This window comes from Zootoca vivipara, chromosome 5 (genome assembly GCF_965207765.1).
Source record: "Zootoca vivipara chromosome 5, rZooViv2.hap1.1, whole genome shotgun sequence".
Lineage (NCBI taxonomy): Eukaryota > Metazoa > Chordata > Lepidosauria > Squamata > Lacertidae > Zootoca > Zootoca vivipara.
Genome location: NC_142588.1, coordinates 13328163 through 13354655, shown reverse-complemented (window position 1 = coordinate 13354655; position 26493 = coordinate 13328163). Strand labels below are relative to the sequence as shown.

The 26493-nt window shown below is 46.4% G+C and overlaps 1 protein-coding gene across 2 annotated transcripts in view; it reads right to left on the bottom strand.

Annotated features, from left to right (window-relative positions):
- Nucleotides 1-525: 525 nt before the first annotated feature.
- ADK (adenosine kinase) overlaps nucleotides 526-26493 on the bottom strand; it is a 180025-nt gene continuing 154057 nt past the window's right edge. For both annotated transcript variants that reach the window (XM_035138686.3, XM_035138687.3), the window contains exons 10-11: nucleotides 20778-20864; nucleotides 526-1607 (exon numbers count right to left, since the gene is read on the bottom strand). In XM_035138686.3, coding sequence (XP_034994577.1) covers nucleotides 1483-1607; nucleotides 20778-20864 — 212 coding nt within the window. In that variant the 3' untranslated portion in view covers nucleotides 526-1482. The remainder of the gene's footprint in view (nucleotides 1608-20777; nucleotides 20865-26493) is intronic.

Genomic DNA, 26493 nt, shown 5'->3' with positions numbered 1-26493 from the left:
GGGAAAAGCTAGATTTCTTTGTAGTGTGTGATTCAAGCTGTTTTGGTAACCGTATATACCTCGGATTTGCACTTTTCAAGAGCTGCTTCTTAAATGTACCCTTTTGACTCTGCCACTAAGAGTGTTTGCCACCAAATACGGTAATATTCCACACCCTCTAGCACCTTGCCTTTGGCGAGGGAATTGAAAGAGACAGACCTCACCATATGGTCCTGGCTTAAAAATATAATCCATTATAAAGCCACTAAGACCTTTAGTTTGTACTCCAGGGACAACCCCTAGATATGAATTACTGATACAGTTGAACTGTCTCTGTATTTGCTGGGGGTGTTTTTTATTGGAAAGTTTGTAGTTCTTGATAAATAACACCCAACCTCTTCCCCCCTTCTTTCTAAATGATGAAGCTGTTCTCAGCATCAAAGGGACACACACACAAATTAAAACAAAATTAAAAAAAAACACATTTGATATGCTAACTCACTCTACTTTCTGTCATAAGGTCACACAAATGAAAAGCCAGAGAACAACTGTATCACAATTGTTTTATTTATCCGTATCAAATTACATAGTAATGAATGACATTTTTGGAACATCTCCTCTTGAATACTGTCATACATACAAATAAAAGATCTCTCACTTACTTGAAGTACATTATTTGTCTTAAAACTGTGCGTTGAAATAAAAAGATTCCATTTTGGCATATCCTGATGAGAAAATCTGCACGAATATTTCTGTACTTCACACTTTCACAAATGTATAATATTATCTGCTTTGAGATGCATCCTTCAGCTCGCAACAAGAGAATATCCTGTTATGGGCTTTTATTTATACCATAAGAATACCCTGATCTTGCCCTGGAAGAAATGAGCCCCCTGCCCCCAATCTACAAGATCCTGTGTTTACTTAGAAGCCTAATCCTAAACCTCCCAAATTCAGCAAGCTTGCTCTGGACCACACAGCCTTGGGTTAGCTCCCTGAAACATGGGCAAATTCCTATGTCATGCAGTGGAAGCAGGAAGAAGCCCTGTGTGTGTGTGAATATAGCACACACAGGAGCAAACAGTGCAATTCCTCGCATGAGTACATTGCTGTTAATTCAGTCTTAGGCCAATTAAAGTTTTTGAGGATTTCTCACCTGCTCAAGCCGAGCAGGATTGGGTCAGGGTAGAATATACCAGACGACTATATTAGAAGAGCTCACATCACAGCTAAACAGGGGCAGGTGTTTTCCTACAGAGTTGCTCCTAGGAACTGTACGAAGGGAGTACAAAAGTGTCAAGCCGAACAGAGCCTGGCCCCTCAATGCAAAACGTGCAAGACACCGTTGTGCTGGAGACAGGGAAAGGGCACTCATACAGAGATGTGCGAAAGGTAAAAGTGAATCCAAAGTACAGAAGACTCAGTGCAGGGCAGCTGGGGAAAGGGGTCAATGGAGGGAAGGCAGGCAGTGTCTCCTCTTGACTCTCGGAGGTTGCCCAAGTATCAGTGGAAGTCGGGCTTCTCTGGGAAGGTGCAGCCAGAACGCTTTATGATCACGCTGGCGGCGTAGTGTCCTGCGCGGATGCACTCAGTCAGCGGCCGGTCATAGACAAGCTGCGAGAGGAAGCCTGCAGGAGGAGAGGGAAAGGAGGCATTATGGAGAGAGGGCTGGGGACCACCCAGGAACGTGCTGGGAGGCGGTGGTTGGAAGGCGACCGTTCTTAAGCCTGACACTCACATCAACTTGTTTTTTGGAGTCGGAGGCATCTACATGCTTTGGTAGCTAACTACAGCTAGACTAGCGCTTCGTCCATCCTCTGAATGCCAGGCCACGCAGTTTGGGGCTCTTCAGCAGATACCCAGGAAGAAAAGACCCAGGAAGAGGGAAGACCAGTGGGATCAGCTGAAACATCTGACTTCAGTCCACATTTTAAACTTGAACCAGCCTACTTCACCAGTCCCAGACTTTTATGCAGACTGGAATATACAACTATGAAATGGAGTGGGTGCCGCTTTGAATTTTGCTGTGCCATTTTGATTTTAAAAAGACGCACACAAAAATACCTGTTTTGCAAAACAACCCCACCCCACAAGATTATTGTCAGAGGGCCTGGTATGGCTACTCTAGAGTAACGACTCCAGCATGGTCTTTTAAGGTTTTTATTAAGTGATGATTATTTACAGTGTTCAGAGCAGTAAAAATGCATCCTTAAGGTGAGGTGTCTGAACTCCCGAATGGCGATTGGCGCGTTTTCTTCCAGCACCACAGCTTTGGCAGACCCAACCTCTTCCCCCTACGTTTGCGTCGCAATTCGGGAGTTGGGGGAATTGGCCTCCCCCCTGTGTGTCCAACTTCCTGTCCCACCTGCGGCCTGGGCTCCACAACCTTGCCTGAGCCTCGGACACCACTTCCTGACTCTCCGCTGGAGGCAGAGCTCTCCTTACTCTCTCCCGCGCTTGGGGATGGGCTGGAACTTAAGATGGGAGGGACTTCCCTGTATCCCTCGTCCCTCACATCCATCCCCCTCCCAGGCTCCTCTCCCCCCCTTCCTAGTGGCTCTCCGCTTGCTGGGGACGAGTGAAACCCCAAGAAGTCTGTGGCATCCGAGCCTGTGGGTGTAAAAATTTCCCCCCAATCCTGCGATCTTTCTCCTTCCCCCTGAGAAGACGGGAATCCCAAGAAGTCAGTGGCGTCAGAGCTGGTGGGAGTAAAAATGTTCTGCCAGTCCTCTCCTGCCTCTGACGTCGTTGACCTCGGTGAAACCCACACCTCTTCTTCCGTGTCCTCAAATTCCGCTTCCCATCTCCATGGAGAGCTGCTGCCTGCTATCCCTTCCTCCTGCCCCTCCCCCTCTCCCTCCCTTTCCATGTGCCAGGGCTTGGGCCTGTGGGGGAACAGGGCGTGGAACTCTTCCACTAAAAATTCCTCAGGTACTTCTGTGGCTGGTATCCACTCATTGTGGGACGGCGGAGTGTCCTCCCATGCTATCAGGTACTCCAGTCCTCTCACCCCTCTCCTTGAGTCTAAAATCTCAGTTGCCTCATTGAGCTGTCGGGCGTCTCCCGTCTCCCCCCCTCCCTCTGGAGGCTGATCGCTGTCCCTGAACCTGGTACTTTCCCTGTACGGCGACAGCAGCGATCTATGAAACACTGGGTGCACTCTCATGTCCTCCGGCAGTGCTAGCCTGAAGGCTACCGGGTTGACCTGTTGCGTGACCTTGAAGGGGCCCAGCCTCCTGGGTGCTAACTTCTTGCATCGCCCCCTGGTGGGAAGACCTTCCGAGGATAACCAAACCTTGTCCCCCACCCTGATGACCTCTCCCGGTCGCCTGTGGCGATCTGCCCCCTTCTTGTACGCTTCCTTGGCCCTCTCCAAGTGTTCTCTGAGCTGCTGGTGCACCGTCTCCAGGTCCTCTGCCCAATCCTCTGCCTGTGGGCCCTCTTCCTCCTCCTCCCCCTCCCTCTCCGGGAAAGATCTGAGGTCGCGCCCGTAGTTGGCCTTAAAGGGCGACACCCCTGTGGAGACGTGCACCGCATTGTTGTAGGCAAATTCTGCCAGTGGCAGGCGATCCACCCAGTCCGTTTGCCTCTGGCTGACGTAACATCTCAGGTACTGCTGCAGAATGGCGTTGACCCGCTCCGCCTGTCCATTGGTTTGCGGGTGCCTAGCCGTCGACAAGCTGACCTCCACCTGCAGGAGGTTCATGAGCCGCCGCCAGAACCTGGAAACAAATTGGCGGCCACGATCCGAAATAACCCTTAAAGGCAATCCATGCAGTCTGAATACGTGGTCAACAAACAGTTTGGCCGTCTCTTCTGCCGAGACCGCCCTGGCACACGGTATAAAATGGCACATTTTGGACATGAGGTCCACCACCACCAACACTGCGGTCTTGCCCCTGGACGACGGCAGGTCTGTGATGAAGTCCATGGACACTACTTCCCACGGCCTGTGCGGTGTGGCTAAGGGCTCCAGCAAACCTGCTGGTGGCGCTCTGACCACCTTTGCTCGCTGGCAGGTGTCACATCCCCTTACATAATCCCGAACATCCTCCCGCACCCCTGGCCACCAGAAGTGTCTCATGACTAGGTGAGTGGTTTTGTCCCTTCCAAAATGACCCGCCGTTGGGTTGTCGTGCATCTGCTTGAGGGCCTTACCTCTCAGCTGTTTGGTTGGCAGGTACAGGGCTCCCTTGTAAAAAAGCAAACCCCTCCTTTCCTCAAAGTCTTTGGCCTGCTCCCCCCCCTCTCAGTTCTCTGAAGATGCGGGTGGCAAATTCATCAGCTGCTGTCAGTGCTGTGAGTTCTGCCTCGCTCACCACTGCTGCTCCGCAGGACCATGCTGATGGGGGGAAAATATGCCTGGGTGCCGGTGGCAACTCCTCCTCCATGTACTCTGGCTTGCGGGAGAGGGCATCCGCCCTGACATTCTGCTCTCCCGGGATGTAGTGGATGGAGAAGTTGAAGTTCGAGAAGAACTCTGCCCACCGTATCTGCCGCTGGTTGAGCACCCTGGCAGTTCTCCAGAACTCCAGGTTCTTGTGGTCTGTGCACACCTGGATGGGGTGTTTGGCGCCCACCAGGAAGTGTCGCCAGTGCTGGAACGCAGCGTGGATCGCGAGAAGTTCCCTGTCAAACACTGTGTAGTTGCGTTCCGGCTGGGTCAGCTTCCTGGAGAAGAAGGCACAGGGTCTCCACTCTCTGTTGGCGTCCAGTTGCAACAGAATCGCTCCCAGAGCCTTGTCCGAAGCATCTGTCTCCAGGCGTAGGGGCGCATCCTGCACCACGTGGAACAGGTGCTGGTCTGAAGCGAATACCCTCTTGAGGCTTTCGAACGCTGCTTGCGCCTCTGGTGTCCACCGGAACTTCTGCTTGCCTCTCAGGCAGTCGGTGATAGGAGCCGTGACGCGAGAGAAGTTCTTGATGAACTTCCTGTAGAAGTTCGCGAAGCCTAGTAGGCGTTGGGCATCTTTGCGCGTCCTGGGGCTGTGCCAGTCCAGGATGGCCTGCACCTTGTCCTTGTCCATCGCCAGCCCCTTGTCTGACAGCTTGTAGCCCAGGAAGTCCACTTCTTTGGTGTGAAACTTGCACTTCTCCAGCTTCACATACAGGTGGTTGTCCTTCAGGCGCTGCAACACCTCCCTGACATCCTTCACATGCTGCACTGGGTCATTGGAGTAGATAAGGATGTCATCCAGAAAGACCAAGCAGTTCTTGAAGAGGAGGGACCCCAGGACGTGGTGCATGAAGGCCTGGAAGCATGCTGAGCCCCCTTGCAACCCGAAGGGCATCACCAGATATTCAAAAGAGCCCAGAGGCGTGAACATCGTGGTTTTCCATTCATCACCCTCCCGGATCCTAATCAAGTTGTACGCCCCTCTTAGGTCGAGCTTGGTGAAGATCTTGCCCCTGCGTGCCGCTGTCAGGAGATCATCCACTCTGGGCATGGGGAAAGCCACTGGCTCTGTCACCGAATTCAGCCGTCTAAAATCCACCACAAGACGGCGCTGTTGCGTGTCTTTCTTGTCCACCCAGAAGACCGGGCTGCCCCCTGCTGCCTTACTTTCTCTGATGAACCCCCGCTTGAGGTTCTTGTCGATGAAAGCGCGCAGATCCTCCAGTTCCTGATCTGACATGGCGTACAGCTTGGCTGGGGGTATAGTTGCCCCTGGCACCAGGTTGATCTGGCAGTCAAAAGGCCTGTGTGGGGGTAGGTGGTCGGACTCTGCTTCGCTGAAGACCTCCTGCAAGTCCCAGTACGGCTTGGGTATTGCCTCACCCCCTTTGACGTGCATGGTGGCCACCGTGGCTATCGGAGGCCCCTCCCCTGGTTGGTGCTGCATGCAATGTTCCAGACAAAAGTCCGATCCAAAAGTGATGCATCTCTGGTGCCAACTTATGGAGGGGTCGTGGCGCGTCAGCCAGCTCATGCCCAAGACGATGGGGGGGTCTGAGATGGTTGTGACGTTGAAAGCCAGTGTCTCTGAGTGCCTTCCCACCGTCATTCTCATGGGGGGGGGGTTTGATGCGTGATGGCCCCTCCCAGCAGCTCTCTGCCGTCAATGGTGGCCATGTGCAGGGGAAAATCCAGCTGCAGAAGTTGGATCTGGTGCTCCTCCGCAAAGTTTCTCGAGAAGAAGTTGGCGGAGGCACCACTGTCAATTAAGGCGAGGACTGTCAGGGGATAGCCATTTGGGAGCGTGAGCGTGACTTCTAGAACCACTCCTGCTCTGGGAGGGGTGGGCTGGCTGTGCTCCTCTCTGTGCGGGTGGGCGGGCGGGGGCTGTTGTCTGCTGACTGTGCCTGGCCGCTCCCCCTTGTCTCCTGCAGCCAGGCTGTCTCGTTTCCCTGCTGTGGTGCTGCTTCAGTGGGGGAAGGTACAACCGTTCCCGCCTTTCCTTGCCACTCTCTGCGATGAGGGCAGTCTCTGACGCGATGCCGGGGGGAGTTGCAGAGAAAGCAATTCCCGCCTCTTCCCTCCTTGCGTCTTGGCCCCGCCGGGGTTTGAAAAGCCCGCGCGCGTGCTCCTCCGATCTCCATCGGTTCCGGCTCTGGGCTTGACCTGGGCGGGTGTGGGGGCGGGCCCTGGGGTGGGGTTTGGTGATGTGGTCTGTCCTGGGAGCATGGGAACCAAGGTTTTGCTGCGCGCGTCGCTTGTTTGTCATTCCATCTGGATTCCTGTCTCACCCCCACCGCTAGCGCCGCTTTGCTTAACTCATCCATAGTTCGCGGTTTGGGACCTCTTGCCAGCTCATCCTTAACGTCTGCGTGCAAACCCATGTAGAAGGCTGATTTCACTGGCTCACTTTGCAGATCCCACCCCAGTTTGTGCACCAGCATGGTGAATCTCGCCCAGTAGTCCCTAACTGTCGATTTTCCTTGTGTTAAGTTATGAAGCTCCTCTTTAGTGGCCTCCATTTCACTGTCACTAGCGTACATTATTTTTAAAGCTTCTAGAAATAATTTTGCGTTCTTCATGCAAGGATTTTTTTGCGCGATGAGCGGTCTTACCCATTCTCGGGCGGCCCCCGTCAAATGCTCTATGATAAAGGAGACTCTGTGCGCGTCATCTGGGAATTCTGCTGCATGCAATTCCAGCGCATAATTTATTTCTGTCTCGAATCCTAGGTACTCCCTAGGGTCGCCGCTAAACTTGGTGACTAGGCTCTGTCCCCTTCTCACTTGGACTAGCTGCGGCTGGGGCACCCCCCCACCTCTAGCGGCTTTCTCCTCTTCCAACTTTTTCTGTAGGTCCAAAACCATCACCCTTAGCTGTTTCTCAGTCTCCTCTTTTGTCCTCACCTGGTCCACCAGCTTGTTCAGCTCCTCCTGCGCCCCTCGCGCTTCCTCCTGAGCGGCATGCAATTGCTGCTGTGCGTGCGCTGTGAGGTTCTGCAGCTCCTGCTTCGCTGCTTCGGCCTCCAGCCTCCAATGCTCAGCCTCTTGAGCGCTCATCGCTGCACTCCAAAGTAGCCAAAAAAAGATTCGGGAGTTGCTGTCAGAGGGCCTGGTATGGCTACTCTAGAGTAACGACTCCAGCATGGTCTTTTAAGGTTTTTATTAAGTGATGATTATTTACAGTGTTCAGAGCAGTAAAAATGCATCCTTAAGGTGAGGTGTCTGAACTCCCGAATGGCGATTGGCGCGTTTTCTTCCAGCACCACAGCTTTGGCAGACCCAACCTCTTCCCCCTACGTTTGCGTCGCAATTCGGGAGTTGGGGGAATTGGCCTCCCCCCTGTGCGTCCAACTTCCTGTCCCACCTGCGGCCTGGGCTCCACAACCTTGCCTGAGCCTCGGACACCACTTCCTGACTCTCCGCTGGAGGCAGAGCTCTCCTTACTCTCTCCCGCGCTTGGGGATGGGCTGGAACTTAAGATGGGAGGGACTTCCCTGTATCCCTCGTCCCTCACAATTATTTTAGAGGAAAATGCATTGAAAAGCATATTTTTTAAAAAATAAATACGATTCTTGTTCATCTTTTTAAAATACAGTAAGTCGGCAACTTATGCACATTTAACTTGTGTGCATTCAGCTTTACACATGTGGCAAGAAATGAAATGAAATAAAATGGGGAGGAAAGGGGGTGGGATCCAGCAAAAATGACTTTAGTAATCCCACCCACCATTGAACCTATTGGGTTTTTGACTGTACACCATTTCGGCTTTAGGTAGCCTACAATTCCTGGAATATAACCTAACCCCCACAAAAGTTGTGGGCTTATAGTATGGAAAGGAAAATTAGATCAGAAAGGACATATGCATGGGAAACTGACACAGAAGAATGACTGGCTGATCCATTCATCCATCCCTAGCTAGAGACAGCTACACAAAATAAAAATCACATTTTAAATACAAACTATTTAAAGAAAGGGAAAAAAGAGTCTCAAGTATGTGGGTGATAGAGAGCAGTCAAATGAGCAAGTCATGGACTCATGCATTCCTTCCTCTCCTTCCTTCACATGCTCCAATGGTTTGCACTGAATAGGAAGAAAACATTGTTGGCTGTTACATCCAAACAGTGTGCACTTGTCCTCCTAATCGGAACTGGAAGCTATTTCTAAATCATAGTTTCCAAATCTGCTTTGGAAAGCAACCAGAAACCGTAGCTTGCAGGTTTGGTTGTAACAGCAAACGATGGTTTGTTCTATATAGGAAGTACAGAAGTTGGAGTGACTGAAGAATGGGCTCACTCATGCAATCTCAGACCATGTGCAGATAAATCCATGGTATCTGCAACACTATAGAAGATTTAATAAGATTTCACTCCCAGGTCCCAGAATAGACCTCCTCTCTACCTCCAACTGTTCACGGCTGTCAGAAAAGGTGCTGTAGAGTGTGATGGGCTGTGTGGAGGCCAGAACTCTTGAATGACCACCTTAGACTTAAGACAAAACCTGATTTTATGAAGACTACAGGATGCAACACAGTGACTGACCACCAATTATGCCCGTGTTTAGAAAAAGGAAACCACATCCCAACGATGGCACGGTCTCTTTTCATATACAGTGGTACCTCGGGTTAAGAACTTAATGGGGCCTCCCGCTGCCGCCACAGCATGATTTCTGTTCTAATCCTGAAGCAAAGTTTTTAACCCGAGGTTAACTATTTCTGGGTTAGCGGAGTCTGTAACCTGAAGCGTCTGTAACCTGAGGTACCACTGTATACTTTCCCCTCAACCTCCATCAACGGCATAGTTTGGTCAAAGAGAGGCAAGACCCACAAGAAGGGAAGACCCAGCCTAAGTCAGATGACATCCCCAATGCATTACCAGGAATCCTTCATATTCCCATAAAACTTGTGCTCAGTAAATGCTTTCACTAAGCCAGGGCTCATCCTACTTTTGGCAATACTCTCTAAAATTAGAGTCTATAGATTCTGGCCTACTAATTGGTACCTTTTTTCTAATGTTCCCAAATGGCCCAGGAACCAGGCTTTTCCATTGCTCATTTCCCCTACAGCATCTCCTCAAAAATGCCAGTCATAGTGACACTTGTGACATCTGTTTCCTATTATGACACCACTAAGTGGGGAGTTCTCAGCCCAGGCCTCCCGCATGAGTGTCTGGGCGCACTGTGTGTGTCACCTCAACCCATGTCATATGGATGCATTTCTCATTAGGTTTCTCCCTTTCATTACATGCTTATGTGAGGTTGAGATTTACAACATGACAAAAGCCATTTAACCCAGATGCTGCCCTTTTAGCAAAATATCACCATGTGATATTATAAAAATGTAAACATAAACCAAAGTGCAGCAAAGACAAGGGTAGACAGCCAATACGCCGTGAAATGTGGCAGTGTTTTACAAAATAGGCTTGTCCCAGCCACAACTAATGTGGAAAAACCCTATAACTGCACACAGATGGATGGTTCTCACAGACACTTGATCATCCATTCAAACATTTTAAATCTAACCTCGTTCACACATTTAGTATACGAGAGGAAGGCAAAAGGTCAACTAAGTAGGTGCTCTAGTGGCAATCAGCACAGTGAATCCCACCAACACAGTGTTTCTCAAACTTGGGTCCCCAGCTGTTGTTGGACTACAACTCCCATCATCCCTAGTGAGCAGGACCAGTGGCCAGGGATGATGGGAGTTGTAGTCCAAAAACAACTGGACACCCAAGTATGAGAAACACCGCTCTAGCGCAAATTGGTTCAGGGTGGGTGGGGTCTGGACAGTCCCCCAGAGCAGTGCATGGGGGAGGAGAGAGCATTCTGTTATGCCGGCGGAAATGCTTGCGCTAACAGAACAAGGGAGCACAATGCTGAATTCCTCCCAGAGATTTCCCCTTGTGTGTGTGTGTGTGTGTGTGTGTGTGTGTGTGTGTGTGGACTTGGAATTCTGAGAACTACCATGGATCGGTTGGTCGGCGTTAGCCTTGAAAGACTTGCATTCTAGGTCTTACTCGACTGTGAGGCGGATGTTGGATGTTACCATTCAGACAACCAGAAGACGGGAAAGTTCGCTTAATGCAGACAAAGGGCTTCAATCTTGGATATGCACCCTAAGGATGCCTAGAAATTGTAGTGCTTAATTTTGGGCGTGGGGTGATGATTGGGAGGTATGTCAAGACTCAAGCCTGTTCAGTAATACCACCACTCTCCATTACACCCCCTTCCTCTGATCATAGATAGATAGATAGATAGATAGATAGATAGATAGATAGATAGATAGATAGATTCTCTGCAGTTAATAGTGACAGGAAAAACCTCTGCTCACTGTATTTTTGCCTATTATTGCTTCATATAGTCCAGGGTTGAAACCTGGCATTGAATGTAGATGTTGCAGCCAAAGTAGGAATTAAGCTCTGCAGAAATATTAGGAAACCTGTTGTTAAGAGAAGCTTCTGGTTTCTGTTAATTATTGAGTATTAAGCAGTCATGAGAAGCACAATGCTAAGAACACAGGAAACGTCCGTCCCCTTCCCAATTTGAGCCAGTCACTTGGGCAGATTCAAAACAGGTTTGTTTTGACAACGTTCTTCTAGACAACAATGGAGATTGCGATGAATGTAGATCAGAGGGCCTAGGAAAGGCTGCTGCCATCGCTGGGAAGAGAACAAAGTATTCCCAGGACAGGAGGAGAATACTTTGGGTCGAGTGTAAAGACCACAGGAATCTCAATGATGCACCATCTTCTACCTAAGGTTGCCAGGCACCTCCTAGCGGTGGCAAGACATTCTCCCTACGGACAACATCGGAGCAGCATGTCTGCACAAAATCAGATGGTTTCTGAGTAGCACAATGAAAACAATCTGCTGTCCGTTAACTTAACATGCATTCTTACAGGACAAATCACTGGATACAAGAGAGAGAGAGAGAGCGTCAGGCACGGAAACCCAACTGTCTGGAAGGCCTGAAGCTTGCCAGCAAGTTTCTAGGTGGTTAAAGCTCAAGAGCTAGTGGTGCCTTGCATGTATATAAAAATTAGGCAGATAAAAACAGCAATTTCTGAGTCAGTGTGTCTAGAATGCATTAGGCAGGTTGCCAAACGCACACAGACACAGAAAACAGAGTTTGGCAAAGAACAGGAAGAGTTCTGCTCTCCCCTCTCCCTCAAAGATGAAAAGTAAGTGTGTGTTTGTGTGTCCCATTTTGGCCAGTGCTCAAGAACATATACAAAAATAGCAAAGGGTGGGAAGGATCTTACAGACTGAAAACACAACAGCCATTCCTCACGACATCTAGAAATAAGACTCTTCCAGCCCACAACTCTTTAATGAACAGCCCACCCCGGCAATCGGAGGTCTGGTTGCATAGGTGCTCAACTTTTCCGGGAATCCTTTCCAACTGTAGTGCCGTGAGAGGTGCAGTGTGCGTGTGTGTTTGCATTAGAGATCTTTAACGGATAATTATCCGTATTTTAACCCATTTCCAAGATTCTGATCTCAACCTCAGCTCCTTTTGCCTGTCCCAATAGGTTTCCAAGTCTGCTAGGAATAGTGGGAAGACAAAGATGGCCACCCCTCCCAGGTGTTGCATATGGAAGAGCTGTTGTAATTCTATTCATATCTGTGTGGGTGAAAATCCTGGGCAAGATCCTGGCTCTGGTGTTTAGCTGCTGCTGGCTCTGTAGGGTGTTACATATAAGGGGCCTGAACTTTGGCAGCTGGGCTCCCATTTCCAAGGTTCTCAATCACACAGGGAGCCTCTCTGTTGAGGAAGCTCAGCCCCCAGTCCATGCTTTTAAATAAAAAAGCAAATTATAAACAAGAATTTTTACGGTGGGTTTTTTTTTTTTTTTACATTAAATGTGAAAGCTCAGATGGTTCAAATTATGAGACCTAACAGTTAAAAATCAAATAAAAAGCCTGGAGTTCTGGCAAGACTGTTTGGCTGAAAAATGTTTTGCCATTGCTGTCAAAAGATGTTTACTTTTAGGCCAAAAGAGGAATAGAAAAAATATTTTTTTATAAAGGAAGACCCTAAGCCAAATGAATTCGGCTTTGATAGAGAAAGCTGCTGGTGTTTGTCAATTTGTAATAAATCTTTTCCATCAATTGCATATAGTTTAATGCGTTTCTGCACCCCTGTTTCTGCTTCCTTAAATACTTTTTTAAAAAAGAAGAAGAAACATTCATGCCAGCCCATGAAATGGGGCTTTAGCCTTGTTTACATGACAGATCTTTGAAAAGTTCAAGCTGCAAAGGACTCAAACGTTTTCTTTTTGTTGTTAAAAAGACAATGTACTAAATATGAAACCATTGCCACCACCTTTGAATGCTCTCACTGGCATTTTGCATCACATTTGGTGGAAACAGCTGCTCACCCCAGCCAGCCATGTGTTATTTATGAAGGTGCTGCTGTGATATTCAATCATCCCCCAGCTCTTTGCTAATAGCGCTCTGATTTCTGGAAGACTTTCAGAGTCGCTGGCATGGATGATGGGCTGCCCACGAGGCAGGTCAACTGCAGTTAGGTGGTCAGGCACTCAGAGCTTCACGCAGACGATTTGCCATCTTAATCAGTGAACAAACCAACTAACACCAACACGATGCAATGTCAACGATTTAATTGTGTGGCAGATGGCGGCCGTGGCAGCCAAAAATTATGGCCGATTTGCCTTTATCAGACCCAGGCCCGGCTACTCTGAATCAAAACTTGCTTTCTTTTTAGTGTTTTAAAAGATGCAACTTGGCATCTAATTTCATGCCACTAGGAATGGCAAATAACTTTTAACATTAAACATTCCGGATTCGCCCTGCTGAAGTAAATTGGACCATGTTTGGGGTAGGACTTGAGGTTTGCCACATATTTGGCAATTCGGTCCATGGATTTTCAAAGAGTTGGAATAGATCTTCTATTTCTTAAAGGGCCCTCTCTCTTCTCTAAAAGGTGGAATGCAAACCTGTGCTTCCCCTCCAATTACTTTAATACGAATGGCTGTGAGTGACTTTGGACTAAAGGTGCCCCCAGAGTTTGTATGTTTGTATGAGTGACGTCTGAATTCTCTGCGCATGGTTTCAACACAATTAAAAAGGGGGAATTCCAATGGACCCCTGGGCAAAATGTGCACCTGAAAAATATATATGGAGCTCATTTTATTTTGCTGTCATTCACTCATCCTCTGTCCTGATTTGTTGTGAAGCCCAAGGTTGCCTCCTGCTGATTTGACAAGCATCTCCAAATGTTAACTTGGCATGGTACCCAGCAAATATTTCCAGCTGCCATTGATCTCTATCCTGCTGTACTTTGTGTGACATCAAAGATCCCAAACCCACATCCCTCTTTGCAAATAACTTTATCCCAGAAAACATTTTGTTGTTGGACAAAATAAACACTGGGGAGAAGTCCCCCATGATATTCTTGCGGAGTTGGTAAAATGTGGGCTGGACAAGGTAACTGTCAGGTGGATTTGTAGCTGGTTGACTGACTGAATCCAAGACGTAAGTGGAAACCACTGCAAACCATCCCTTCCCTCACCAGCCCCAACTCAAGAGCCGTGTAGTTAGCAGATTTTACAGCTTAAGGATTATATCAATGCTGGTGGTCAACAAAAGAGGTTTAAAGACTTTCTCAAGGCAAATCTAAAAAAATGTAGTACAAACACCGACAACTGGGAAACACTGGCCTGCAAGCGCTCCAATGGGAGAACAGCCTTTCCCAAAGGTGTCATGGGCTTTGAAGACACTCAAACTCAGGAAGGGAGAAATGTGCCAAGAAGAAGGCACGCTTGGCAAACCCTCATCATGATCAACTCCTGCCCAGAAACCTATGTTCCCACTGTGGAAGGATGTGTGGATCCAGAACTGGCCTCCACAGTCACTTACGGACTCACTGCTACAACCCTATTTTGGGAGATAATCTTACTCGGCGACGAGGGATCGCCAAAGAAGAAAGAAAAAGCTGTTCCACTAGGGCAACAGAACTTTCCCTTCCTCTCATCTTCTCCCCCTGCCCTCCACAACCTTAAAATCTGCTCCGCATAGTTGCAGGACCAACTGGAGCAGATTTTGAGGGCACATGGGGAGGAGAGAGGAAGGGGAAGTCTGTTTGCACAAGCAGAACTCCATGCATGCAGTGTTCGATATGACCTTAAATTTCTTGCAATTCTAACTCATCCCCTGGCAGCTTCACTTAGCTTTCCACATCCACGACAGACAACAATGAAAAACTGCAGTTTGGCTCATCCGCCCTGACACCATGCTAAGGACTTGCTTCCCCCTCACCAAGTGAAATCAATACCATGTTTGAGCAAACACACTTACAGCTTTATTAGGATGTCTTGCTTGTTCTGTAACAGCTACTTGAAGCTGTGGTGGCAAATCGACTCAGCTCAGTTAAACCTAGAGAGCTGGGTAAAGAGGCCCATCAATAAGGTTGTTATAAAATACTCTGCAGGAGTCCGGAAAGCTGGAACAAACAGCCTGAGACGCGTCAATATTTTTACTCAATATCAATATTTTTCATCTCCAAGAATGAAAAAAAAAGCACAATGAGATCATTGCTTATATCAAATGGACCGCATGCTAAATAGTAAATGCCTCTTTCCTAGCCGAGTTTGACCCAAACACAACATTTTAAAAGATTTCCCCCACATTTTGCTATCCATTCAACAGTTACACAAGGAGAGCAGAAAATATAAAATTTGATGTAGCTGTGGCAACAGAACAAAGTCAAATGGGAAAGCAATGCACACATGGCTCTATTGCAGGCTTCCTCAAACTTGGCCTCCAGATGTTTTTGGCCTACAACTCCCATGATCCCTAGCTAGCAGGACCAGTGGTCAGGGATGATGGGAACTGTAGTCTCAAAACATCTGGAGGGCAGAGTTTGAGGAAGCCTGCTCTGCACCTACTTAGTCTTAGTTTGGGATGGGGATGGTGGTTAAAGGGAGTTAGGGAGAAGTTTAAAGGAAGAGAGAGGCCGCTGCATAATGCAATTCTATGTATAAGGTCAGTGTGGGAGAAAAGGTGGAGCCATTAAGGGGGCAGGAGACCTCTGGGGAGATGACAGAGATGGAGCTGGACGGACAACAGTCTATATCAGAATAAAGGAAGGGAAAGGGTATAAAGGGCTTTGCAAGTAAGGACAAGGAGTCTGGGTCAGACCAGGAAGCTGACAGGAACCCCATGTACAGATTCAAGGAGTGGGGTGTCACACAGTCCAAGCAAAATGAAAAAGGTGACTGGCTTTGGGCATCGGAAGTTCGGCACCAGGAGCGAAGGTGGGCTTGTGACAATGGAAGGGCACATACAGAACGGAGAGCAAGAGGTGTGTGGGGATGTTGGCCTCGTACAGGTCTCTGCTGGAATCTGAAAGTCCACCCCTGATGGGAAGGGTGGGAAGGCCAGAGCTGAAGTGATGGGGGAGGCAAGCACAGTGATTTTAAAAATAATTACCCTGTTATAGCAGCATAAGAGTTCTCCCGTTCATTTGGAAATGGAATCTGATTCTGCAATTCTCATTTCTGTGCGGGTGGGCGGAAGTATTTGGTGATTCCAGATTTAGGACTGGGAAGCCTCTACCCCCAACAAAGGGGACGCCAGGACTAGACTACAATGCGGCTATCCGGAACGAAGGAGTCTGTCATCAAAATTGCAGTAGACTGAGATGTTACAGGAGGAAGGAACAAGGACATCCTTCCCAGACGCCCCCCCCCCAACAGAGCAATTAAGTGCTTACAGAGCACAGCATAGGAAGGCTGTGGGGTGGGAAGTAAAAAGGTGTTATTTATTCCTTTCCCAGCTCCCAAAGCTACAATGCTGTCTGGAGCCCACAGCAGGAAAAGCTCTCTTCCTCCTCCTCCTCCTGTGTGTGAGGTCCCACTTGCTAATACTGTATCTTTAAATGTGGCTGGAATCTTTAAAAGGAGAGGCAGCTTCTAAATGGCGATAACTGGATTAGAAAATCCATAGCGCTGTACAGCCAAAACATTTATCAAAATAATAAGGATCTTTCAAATATGACAGAGAAAAATCCACCGAAAGCATATAATTTGGCAATATTTAGTTTATGGAAGGCCAGTTACAGAGACCAAGAGGCCTCGGAGAAGCCTGGCTCGAGATATGGCATTTATCTTGGTGGGTTAAGAATGACACAAATTGCCAAGCACGGCCATAAGCGGGAAGCTGGAATGACAGCCAGCCCTTTCCAAGTCAAGACAGATGCTTCATCAGAAAGTTCAGCTATTATACCAGGGGAAACAGGCTGTCAGTCAAAAGGCTGAATTTTTATTTTCAACGCTTTATACAGCTGCAATAAGAGGATCCTCAGAGTCAAATCAGACGCCAGTGTTGAGCTAATCTCTTTGGCACTTTATCTTCACTTGGAAGGAAAGAGACCATAGCTAAAACATCCTTTGCTCTCCGCTTCCCCCCAACCCTGCCATGCTTCATTCATGAAGATCTTTAGAACAGAAAAAGCTATATATATTTAATGAATGACACAAAGCTAGCTAGCAGCTGATAAATAATGAAGTTCCTCAGAGCAATGCGAACATTTAAGGGATGTATTTCAGGGCTCTGACATGATATCCAGGGGGGGGGGGAAACCTCTTTTATAAATAATATTTGAAAGGGCTGTTGAAAAACAGAAGAAGCATAAGGAAGCTGTAGAGAAGTTGTGTTAACAACAACAAACCCAGAAGCAGCAGATATTATAAGCCTGGCCAAGATATATTTCTGAAGCACCACCAGTGGCAATGCGTTCTAGTAATGTATCTCTCTGGCACACCAAATGTGTTTTTCTGCAGTGTGCAAACTCCAACCTAGAGAACGAGGCAGAAAATGAAGATCTTGCTGGAAAAGCACAAAGCACACTTTAAGGCTTCGATGCACACCTTAAAAGATCTCCCAACACGGGTTCAACATACTTTGCCAGCTGAATAATAGCTGCTGGATAGTGTAGCTCTCCTGGACAAAGAAAGCAAAAGCTTTTATTCAGCCAGTACAGAAAGAAGAGCCATCCCACTGATCTAGGCCGGATGTGGAGATCATACCCGGAATCAGGAAGCCAAATTACAGCAGAAATATAGGAACTAGTAAGAGGGAAGGTTTGAGCACTTTAAGACAGGCAACCCAAAGGCACATGCTTCTGAACTGTGCAAAATGCTGGATTTCGCAGAAGCTTAAGCTTGCTAGGGTTCAGCACTTAAAAGGGCACTGTCATGCTTTAGCAGCTTTAGAGAAATTTTATAATTCAGCTATGCTACAAAAGTTCTGTAAACAAACAAAAGGAAAAATATTTCCCTTCCAGTTCAAAGTGTGTTTGCCATGAGACACCAGAACAAAACTGATCCCAATTACAGATGACCAAATGTCCACATAGTTTGACAGCTTCAGTTGGTCCTGTTGGCAGCTTTCTCTCACACACCCTTTCCCTGCAAAATAGGACCTAACGTCTTCCTTAGCTCATACAGCGATGGAAAACAAATGCTAAAGGGCAGTGGTAGAGAAGATGCTAAAAGCTGCTCCTAACCCTGACACTGGTAATCCATGCCTGCTCCACCCCAGGTAGCAGGGATGTGATATGCCCAGAAAAGCCTCGGCCCAGTATACCTGAAGGAGCATCTCCACCCCCATCGTTCAGCCCGGACACTGAGGTCCAGCTCTGAGGGCCTTCCGGTGGTTCTCTCACAGCAAGAAGTGAAGCTACAGGGAACCAGGCATAGGGCCTTCTCGGTAGTGGCACCCGCCCTGTGGAACGCCCTCCCATCAGATGTCAAGGAAATAAACAACTACCTGACCTTTAGAAAACATCTGAAGGCAACCCTGTTTAGGGAAGTTTTTAATGCTTAATGCATTATTGTGTTTTTAATATTCTGTTGAGAGCCGCTCAGAGTGGCTGGGGAAACCCAGCCAGATGGATGGCGTAATAATAATAATAATAATAATAATAATAATAATAATAATAATAATGTATTATTTCATACCACAAGTGGGAAATACCATTTTTGAATGCTCCCCCACATTTTTAAAAGAACCCCCAAAGTTTTAATAACCACCTTGTAAATAGAAAAATAGCACATCAAGGCTATTGTGATCTATCTATCTGTACCACAATAATGGCCTGCCATATTGTTCTGCCACTTGGCATTTGGCACTGCCTTGCTGTGACAATCTTCTATGTAATGTACAGGTCCACGTTCCCTCCATCACAGACAGTTGCTGCCACTTTATTTGATCCAGCCAGGTCCTCCTGCTGTCCCTCTCTTTTTCTGTTCATCTTCCTTAGACCAAAAGACTTCCAAACAGAAGCTTTGTGTTGCTTCCAGTGCTCAGCAGACATTTGGATGCTCTTGCAAACTAAGGGGTTGGCTCATGCACAGAAGCATAATGTTTACAGTTACCAACGTATTTAGTTTGTCTTGATAAAAAGGAAATGTCATCTGCCATACAGCTGAGTTAAAGCTGCTCAAGAAGGTCACTGAAGACATTCTGAGTTTTGCATTTTCCTGAATACTGGTGTGCTTATGAGGATCAGTCAGATGTCTTAATTCTGCACTCAATCAAGATTCTTGCCATTAAATGTTTCTGTGCTTTTGAACTACCAGGTTATCAGTGACAATGAACAGCATTTCTAGGCTGTTAAATGAGGGGCATATTTCCAGGTGAGGCAGCCTTTTCTCTATACCCTCTTTATCACCCTCACTCATGATGCCAGCCAGAGAATTCCCTCGAGAGCTGTCAAATAATCAGTTGGAAGGGATCCCGAGGATCATCTAGTCCAGTCCCCTGCAATGCAGGAATGTGCAACTGTCCCACACATGAGAATTTGCATTCTTTGTCCCCACTTTACAAACAGACAGTGCTCTCAAGTCCTTTTTCTGTCTTAGCGGAATCATTCAATTCTCCTCCCTTATCCAAATATTGATTTCTTTAAAAACGCACATTGTGCACTGCAAACCTAGTAAACCCAACTAGAAAGCTTCCAGCTTTCCACCATTTCTTGCTTAACTTTCTAGACTTCCATACAATTTTTCTGTCTGACCCCCTACTATTCAGTGGCTGCCCCCCATTAAACAACAACAACAACTCATTGCTTTCAATACTTTCCTGAAGGCAAGGCAATAAATATTTTAGTCCAAGTACAGTCGTACCTTGGTTTTCAAACAGCTTAGTTCCCGAATGTTTTGGCTCCCAGACATCAGAAACTGGGAAGTGACTGTTCTGGTTTTCAAACTATTTTTGGAAGCCAAACGTCCGACAGGGCTTCTGTGGCTTCTGATTGGCTGCAGGAGCTTCCTGCAGCCAATCAGAAGCCATGATTTGGTTTTCGAACGTTTTGGAAGTCGAATGGACTTCCGGAACAGATCCCGTTCTACTTCCAAGGTATGACTGTATTGCAAATAATTCTTCCAGGTTAAAATATGCCTTGTATGAAAGTGATTGATAGGTGCGACATAACATGGAATTGGGCCTTATAGGGCTTGCTCTTGAAATCAATTCTTTGGGTGGTGTTTTTGAAAGAAAAACTTGTCAGGTTCCCCAGAGTCTAAAATGATGTGCCATAGATCATGCAAAGGATAGAGCCTGGCTGGGCCCAACGGCTTAGGGTGGTGGCTAAATTTCTGAAACTTCAGGTCAAACCCTGAGACTCCGCAAGTCTATTTGGAGAAAAGCTAAGGTCCAATAGGATGCTTTGAAGCTCAGTGTAGTGAAAGCCTTCAAAAAACATATTGCAAGACACAGAGATTGCAGTAACCAAGAGAACTTGTTAGGGCTTATGTTGAGATATTTTGAACCACAACAGCTACAAAAATATAGATGTAACACTCTAATGCAAAAAAAAAATATTACGGTTGCAAATGGATATAAAAGTAGCAGCAGATGTTACTTTACTTCTGACTTTTAGCCTTTGTTTTTTAACTCTTTGTAGTCTTTTTGTATTCGCACATCAACTGCCTAGGAACCAGACGCACAGAAGAGGAGGGAAAAATAGTTCAAACGTTACACTTGGTTATTTACATACTCTTTAATATTCACCACAACTTGTTTAAAAGAACAGCAACGTGCTAAAATTTTAAAGCCACGAGGGATTCTGAGTACGCTGCATAACATATTTGATGCAGCTTGTTTATGCAACATTCTGACAGATACAATTAATCTCGTGAAAACAATGTGGATGCTGCATAGGAGCACATTATCTTTAAAGCCACAAAACACATTTTTTCCCTGGGAGAATTAGCAGTCTATTAAAACACAATCTTAGGAGGAAAATGGAAGCTTGAAAAGAACCATCTGACATTCTGTACTTCAGGAAAGGAACACCCTGCCACCACCTGCTCATGTTCTCTAATAAAGGATGGAGGGGAGGCACTTCTAAATAAAAGGGATAATGCAAATAGTACGTACCTCCCACGAAGGCATCTCCTGCTCCATTTGTGTCCACGATCTCGCTCTGGTCACTAATTAAGACCGGGAAGGCTCTTACTTCATTTTCTACAAGGGAAGAGGGGGGGGGTGAGAAAGAAAAAGATGCCTGAGGATACGATTTGATACCATCCAGAATTACTACGGTGCAAAGAAGGAATGATGGCTACATAACAATTGCTTCCCAAAGCACCCCAGTTTGAGCATGGATTAGATCAGAGCTTCTGGAAGCCAATGGATGCAATAAAAGATGCCTTGAAACAACCTCGGCCATGCGGAGAAGCAGTAAAGAGCATTGCCTCTGCGCCTTTCCAGACAAAACACATTGGAACAACATCTGCTTTGAAGAAAAAGCGACCCTAGGTGCTTGGCTTGGTTTTGCGGCCTTAATGGAAACATTTCCTAGTCTTGGTCCCCCTCCCCCCGGTATTACAGTTCTGCTAGCCGACTGTTTCAAGTGATTTAAAAATTGTGTACTTGAATGTAACATTCTCCATGTAACTTGCAATGTGTGGGTACAATAATTTTGGAGTGTTGGGGTCACAGATTAAATACGTACTACTAATTAATCAGCTAGGGCCTTCCAGGGGGTAATGCCATAAGGATGTGATAAAAACATAATTACCACCTTGTTAATGTGTAAATTACCAGAGTCATAGAAGGCTATATAAGTTCTGTCTCATAGTCATTGAAGGAATACACCGATTGGAATGAGCTTTGAGAGGCAGATGAAATGGAAAAAACAAGCAACTCCTCTCCCAAGAGACCATAGGAGCTTTCATTGGTGAGTTTGTTTGTTTAAAAAAATGTACATAGGTACCACTATAAGGAACGTGGCATCATGATGCAGCACACTACACAGTTGTCAAAATGTTTAGGAAGATTGAGAGCAATCATGCAAAACGGTTCAAGCAAGGAAGTTGGATAGAGCCTTGTACAGCTCCTTCTGGCAACTCCTGCAGCCAAGCTGGTGTCAAAAGTGCTCTGCTTTCCTTTGGACCACATCCGTGAGGCTGAGCAGCCCAAGACCTCCGTACACAATGCCCAGGTTTACGCCCTGGGGTGGTCACTCTGGTGCTAACACAACAGTTTGACTTCACCCCCGGAGGCACACTCCATTGTCTCCCGAGACAGACGGCTGCCAACAATTTCCCCCCCCCCCCCGGCAGATTGCGGTAGGTACCTGTTTACTGAATCTAATCTAATAAATCAATTAAAGGTAGCCCAGCTTTATACACATGGTAGTCTGCTGGCTGGGTAGATATCCCTCCATTTGCAGCGCATTCACTCTGAACTATTGCCATTAAAGCAGGGGAGGCTACAAGGGTCACGCACCTAAGAAGGGTGGGCCAATGTAGAAAAATGGCCAAGCCTTCTGCATATTTTTAATTGAACAGCAATAGAAAAGAATAAGTTACAGGTAGGTAGCCGTGTTGGTCTGACGCAGTCAAAACAAAATAAAAAAATCCTTCCAGTAGCACCTTAGAGATCAACTAAGTTTGGCATAGGTATGAGCTTTCGTGTGCATGAACACTTCTTCAGATACACTGAAACAGAAGTCACCAGACCCTTATGTACCCATTCCCACCACCCTTCTGAGTAATACCCCTCCCCACCCTCTGACTATACATAAGGGTCTGGTGACTTCTGTTTCAGTGTATCTGAAGAAGTGTGCATGCACACGAAAGCTCATACCTAAGACAAACTTAGTTGGTCTCTAAGGTGCTACTGGATATTTTTATTTCGTTTAGAAAATAATAAATTGACCCACAATGGCAAGCACCAGCAATGAGTTCCAATAATTAATGCCGTTTATTACGCATGCACACACATAGTTCAGGTCTCTCACCCAGAAATTTGCAAACTGATGGTTAGCTCATCGAGTTACGCTTGTTTAAGTACTGTGGGTGGAAGTGAGTTGTCCGTAAGGGGCGGGGAGAAAATGAATGGAGGCAATCTCAGCTGAGCACTGCCAGGAAACTTTAGAGTGTTCTGGAACTGGTGATTACAAGAATCATGAGAAAGGAAGGGTGCAGCAGGGAGACTGCAGAGACCTCCATGAACATCAAAAACAACGAAAACCCTCCGGAAGTGCCCCTAAGTGCTACAGCACTGTGTTTCCTCTCCCAGCCCTTTGTGCTCGAGTGCTGTAACAGAGAGCGCATGGTTTTCCTCCCGAGCCCAAGTGAGGAGCAAATTCACACAATAAGAAGTGTGTGCCTGCAAGAGATGGATTAGCCAGGGCTTGGGCTGAGTGGTCCTGAGCAGGCTGGTGCCCCAGCCAGCCTCAGCAGCAACACAAGGGCTGCCTGGCTCTTCTCTCTGTTCCAAGCAAAGTGGCAAAGAATCAGCATAGTGACAAAGACTTGGATCTCCTCCTCACTTCACACCGCACCCTGATGCAAATGGGGCAGGGTGTCTCTATACCTGCTCTCTGCAACATAAAAAGACTCCAGGAGCTCCAATCATGGCATGCCCATATTACAGTAGTTTGACCCTTAGGATAAAGGAGCAGAAACACATAACAGGGCTCAAAGGTGAATTCCAGCCCTGGTGTCCCGCTCTGTAGAAATTAAGGGCCAGCTACTCTCTTCCTTGCACAAAGCAAGTCATCCCCAAAAGGTTGAAGCTTTGAAAGACACTGAACATAAAAAAACTCAAACACTAGGCCAAATTTCATTCATTTAATTTGTATGCTGCCCTTCGTCTAAAGATCACACAGCGGTTCACGACATAAAAATCCAAAGTGAGAACACAAAACCCCGTCCCACAAACACATTTAAAAGGCCACAGAATGCTAATTAACTAAATGCCTGGTTATAGAGAAATGCTTTCGCCTGGAGCCTTCATTACATATCTTTAGGCACCAGGCAAGCCTCCCTGGGGAGAGCATTCCACAAGAGGGGAGCCACCGCAGAAAAGACCCATTCTCATGTTGCTACCCTCTGGACCTCTCGTGGAGGCACACAAAGATGGGCCTCAGATGATGGTTGCAGGGTCTGGATCAGCTCATATGGGGAGAAGCATCCTTGAGGTACTGCAGTCCTGAGCCGTTTAAGGCTTTATGGGTAAAAAACCACACTCTGAATTGGGCCCAGAAAGCAAACCATATAGGCATCATCATGCAGGCTCATCTCCTCCCCTGCCCCAAGGCTTAATTTTTGTGAGAAATCCACCCCAGAATCTGTTTCATCTGAGCCCTAAAACATGCAACATACCAATTAAGCAAAGTGTCCGTTAAACTGTGTGCAGTATATTTTCTTCCTTTCTGAAATTATCACAGGAAGGGTGACAGTACAGAAGGCAAGAACATACTTGCATTGCCATCTTTTGCTCTCCATTTAGCAGTGCTCAAGGAATGCCCAAGGCCAAGATGATCAATGCTTCTCCCACTGTCTTCAATGGATGATCCAACCAAGTTTGAAAACATCTCCACCTTTTGTTACACATTTTCCAAAGCTTACATTTAGCACTTCCTTTGTTTGGTCCCATCTTGCTAACATTAGGATATAAATTCAGGATGTGAACCAGTCAAAGGCATGATATTGCATGCCACACATGCTGCCAGACACTTTGGGATTTGTGCAGGAAAAAGATATTGTTAAATTTAGATAGTAAAAGCACAGCCCACCAAATGTCTTGCTCTAGGATAAAGCTGTATGGTTACTGGTGTAGCTCACGTGAGTCTTCTTTTATGTCCCACAACATCTCCCAACCCTTACGGGAATAAACTACTTTTGACACACGAACACATTTCACACACAGAACACAAGCATTTCAGACAAACAGGGAAAAAACCCACCCGGATTTCACCTTGCCTTTGGAATTTGCTCCACTTGTCAGGCTGATGTTTAGATTACAATTGAAAAAGCACCCTCTCCCCCAAGCTTTTTACAGGGTTTGTTGCTGCTGGCACTACCAAATTGCAATTAGTTCACTGTTTTTAAGTTTTAATTTCTGTTGTGGTTTTACAGTGATGTCTGCTTACCTCCTACTGTTAGCCACTTTGAAAATTCATTTAAAAGGAGGGATATAAATGTTTTAAATACAGGTAGTTGTTAGCTGATAGCTGTTGATAACACTACCATCTAACAACAGAGCAACTTCCCTCCCTGCCCTCAAAAGCCATATAAAATAGATGCAGCATGAGTTAATCACGCAGAGTGTGAGGGATAGTGGTTAGAGTGTCTAACTAAGACCTGGGAGATCCGGGTTCAAATCCTCACTTGGTCATGAAGCTCATTGGGTGGAGCCTTCGGCCAGTTACTGCCTCTTAGTCTAACTTGACCTTACAGGGTTGTTGTGGGGGATTATACAGCATGGACTATTCTGCGCTCCCTAGGTGCATACAGAACTTCCAACCCAAAACTTGTATATATCCTTGAAGTAAGTTTGTAATGGTCAATTTAGGCTTGAATTAAATATCCACAGGGGATAGGAGACAAGTTTTGTAAAGTGTGTGTGTGTGTGTGTGTGTGTGTGTGTGTGTGCGTGCGCGCACATGCAAGTTGCTTGATCTTATTTTGATGCCATGTGTCACAACATTTAAAAAGAGCAACAGTTAATATATATTGGAAAGGTCCATCTTTGCCCACTGGGTATGCTTTTCATAGAAGCTGGAATTGTTCCACTGAGCTGCCAAAACACACACTTCTCCATGCTATCGACACAGCCGCTCAAGTCAGAACTACAAGTTTCTGTTTATCAGCATCAAATACAATATAGGGTTATCAAGACAGCTGCAGCAGAGAGAAAAAAGACAAAATACCTGCACATATATTATGCCTTTTGAAACGAGAATATAACGAAATCCACAATCAATCAGAAACAGTTGAAAATGCAGGCAATTCTGACTTGTAACGCAGCTCCCCTTTAACCATTAAGACCTAGATAATTTGTGATAAATACATTTATTTCATATGGAGGAGGGTCAGATCCTCCTCTAGTTTCTAATGACACTGTTTCAGAATTAGTTCCACAAAGATCAGTGTGGTTTTCTGTGATCTTAGGCTTAGAATTTGCCCATTAAGATGAAGGAAAAGATTCATCTGAGGTCTCCAGATGTAAAGTCCGATAGTATATCCCTATACAAATTACAGTATAGCAGAACATGTGCTAATGTATAAAGTTACTTTTGTAAGGGTAAACTCTCAAGTGCCAACACAGCCCAGTTCCTAATTTGGATGCCATGGAAAACTGTGGTTAAGTGGCTTCCTGACTTGTTTGCCAGCTAGAGAGACAAATGAAGCAGGCAAATGGTACAGGTAGGTGAACAGAGCTTCTGCAAATATTGGGTTTATAAGTTAGGATTTGATTGTCTGAACACGGCTGCAGACATGCCCTACTACAGGTATACATTTAAACCCTTATTTCTGATTTTATCACTGATGTGTTTAGTAAAATTACAGGGTTATAATCTTCTTTTGGTTCCACCAATTCCTCCCTCGGGCTTTGTAAACTCTGTTTCCTTTAATTAAGATCTCCGCAGACTACTAATTTATTTTCTGCTTCTAAGAACAGAGGTTTGCTTACTAAGTAGCTTTTCTCAAGACTCATGTAGCTTTTATATCTATATGGAGGAGAAGATGATGCTTGTACAATGAGATTTGAATTTTGTGCTAATCCCTAAGGGTTAGATTCAGCTCCCAACTACCTCAAAACATGGAGTAAATCACACTGATCTCAGTCGAATTAATTC